At 44.3% G+C, this 2,500-nt stretch overlaps 1 protein-coding gene across 2 annotated transcripts in view; it reads left to right on the top strand.

Annotated features, from left to right (window-relative positions):
• Positions 1-2,500, top strand: part of cdc14ab (cell division cycle 14Ab) — a 27,287-nt gene that overhangs the window by 11,994 nt on the left and 12,793 nt on the right. For both annotated transcript variants that reach the window (XM_080032422.1, XM_080032423.1), the window contains exon 8: positions 703-790. In XM_080032422.1, coding sequence (XP_079888548.1) covers positions 703-790 — 88 coding nt within the window. The remainder of the gene's footprint in view (positions 1-702; positions 791-2,500) is intronic.

The raw sequence follows: 2,500 nt of genomic DNA on the forward strand, positions 1-2,500 counted from the left end.
TGGCCAGTCACTGTCCCGCCCGGCCCACTAACGGCCAATCACAGTTCAGTATGTTCATGTAGACTACATCATGGTTCATTGTAATGCACTGAGAGTGGTAATGAAAGCAGTGTTTATTTAAGACTCCATATTGGCCCATATTGACCCAGACAGGAGAGGAATAATGCGCCTGGTAATATGTGTTTTAAAGAGAGGGGGCAGGGGCGCCCTTAGCTCAGTTGGTAGGGCGTCCCCCCCCCATGGGCCCTTAGCTCAGTTGGTAGGGCGTCCCCCCCATGGGCCTCGGCCAGCAGCAGACCCGGGTTCGATTCCCACCCGCTGTCGTTCTCTGCATGTCACTCCCCTCTCTGCCCCATTTCAACTCTGTCTCTACACTATCAATAAAGCATAAAAATGACAAAAAATATCTTAAAAAAAATAAATAAAAAGGGCAAAACAAATTGTGTCTACAGGGCCAGTGAAAATATAAAAGTCGCCAAGAAAGTTGGATCTACTGGCTAAGCGGGCCAGTTGGGAAACTAATGTCTGTCTGTCTGTCTGTCTGTCTGTCTGTCTGTCTGTCTGTCTGCCTGTCTGTCTGTCTGCCTGCCTGCCTGTCTGTCTGTCTGCCTGTCTGTCTGTCTGTCTGTCTGTCTGTCTGTCTGTCTGTCTGTCTGTCTGTCTGTCTGTCTGCCTGTCTGTCTGCCTGCCTGTCTGTCTCAGCGTGTGGAGAATGGAGACCTGAACTGGATTGTCCCGGGGAAGTTCCTGGCCTTCAGCGGACCTCATCCTAAAACCAAGATAGAGAACGGTGAGAGACGTGTCTGTCTGTCTGTCTGTCTGTCTGTCTGTCTGTCTGTCTGTCTGTCTGTCTGTCTGTCTGTGTCTCTGTCTGTCTATGTCTCTGTGTGTCTGTCTGTCTGTCTGTGTCTCTGTCTGTCTGTCTGTCTGTCTGTCTGTGTCTCTGTCTGTCTGTCTGTCTGTCTGTGGGATATGTTTCTACAGAGCCTAGGCTGTGTATTAACACCTTTATCCAGCTCACACACAGTACAGACAGGTAGTGGATCATGAGGAGATATTCACTGATTTTGACAACAAGTGATTTTGACAACAAGCGTTCTCCAGAATCACTGACTACACCTTTTAATATATTGAACATGGAGGATGTGGTGAGAAAATGGCAGTTGGGATAGAGATTTGAATCCAAATACCTCAACCGCTCCACTTGTTCTCTTTGGTCCCTCCCCTATGGTCCCTCCCTGACACGCTCTACACCAACAAAGTCGTGCCAAAGTGAATGGACAGTCCCAACAGCCAATAAGAACAGAGAATCGGAACCTCGCTCTGATTGGTCAAAGTGTACAGCTCATGTTAATTTTGACCAATCAGAAATCACACACCCCAGCTTTAAAGCCCATAAGGATGATGCATCACTAATATCTTGTCTGTTGAATACACAGTAAAGATGTGTGTGAATATTTAAAGGTGCAGTGTGTAATATGACATCATCAAGAAAGTTCTACAAAGTTCTAGAATGCAACGCTCCCTGGGTAACCCCAACCCTTTAGAATAATAACAGAAGCTACACTGGCCTTCAAGGACAAGAACAATTCTGCATTTTAAACAATGCACCTGATGACATTCCAACTATGACACTTTCAAGATGGCGGCACTAGGCCTTGGTCCAAAATATGCAGAAATATGGACATATATGAGACCCTTTCTAAGGGAAAAAAAATAAAAAATTTCAGATAGTATGCACTAAATTAAATGTACTTATGGATATTATAATTACTTTCTACAAAATCTGCTAGGAAATAAAACCCACAATCCTACACACTGCAGGTTTAACATTATCACATTATAAAGCTTCTGGTGTTGGTTTGAAACAGGATAGTGGAGCATGTGAACTGTGTAACCTGCTCCACAGACTGATAGAGGATTATCACCCCAGTCTGCCCCCTGGTGGAGCCATGTGGAACTGCACTAACACTTCACTGCTGTTTAACATTGGGATGAATAATGATGTTTATACTGGGAAACAGAATAATGCACTGGGAGAGCAGGGACAGGTTTGAAACAATATGAACTGTATGGAATGTAAAGCCCACTGAGGCAAATGTCTATTTGTGATATTGGGCTATACAAATAAAAAATAAATAAAATAAAATTATGTTGGTGAACATTTTGAAGGAGGAAAATTAAAGGAATACTTCACCTATACGGAACCAGCGTTCTATCATTATAAAATCACTATTATAATATAATGAATGAGGTTTTTCTTCCCTCAGTCTTCCCTCAGTCTTCCCTTGGCCCAGCTGTCCTGTTAATCCTATGCCTACTTTCCTTACTTTCAGAGGCCTACTTTCCTTACTTTAGGAAACATAACGTCACCACAGACAGACAGACAGACAGACAGACAGACAGACAGACAGACAGACAGACACACTAACAGACCCCCTCTCTCTTGCAGGCTACCCCCTCCATGCCCCAGAGGCCTACTTCCCTTACTTTAGGAAAC

Source organism: Ammodytes marinus, assembly GCF_949987685.1.
Source record: "Ammodytes marinus genome assembly, chromosome: 8".
NCBI lineage: Eukaryota > Metazoa > Chordata > Actinopteri > Uranoscopiformes > Ammodytidae > Ammodytes > Ammodytes marinus.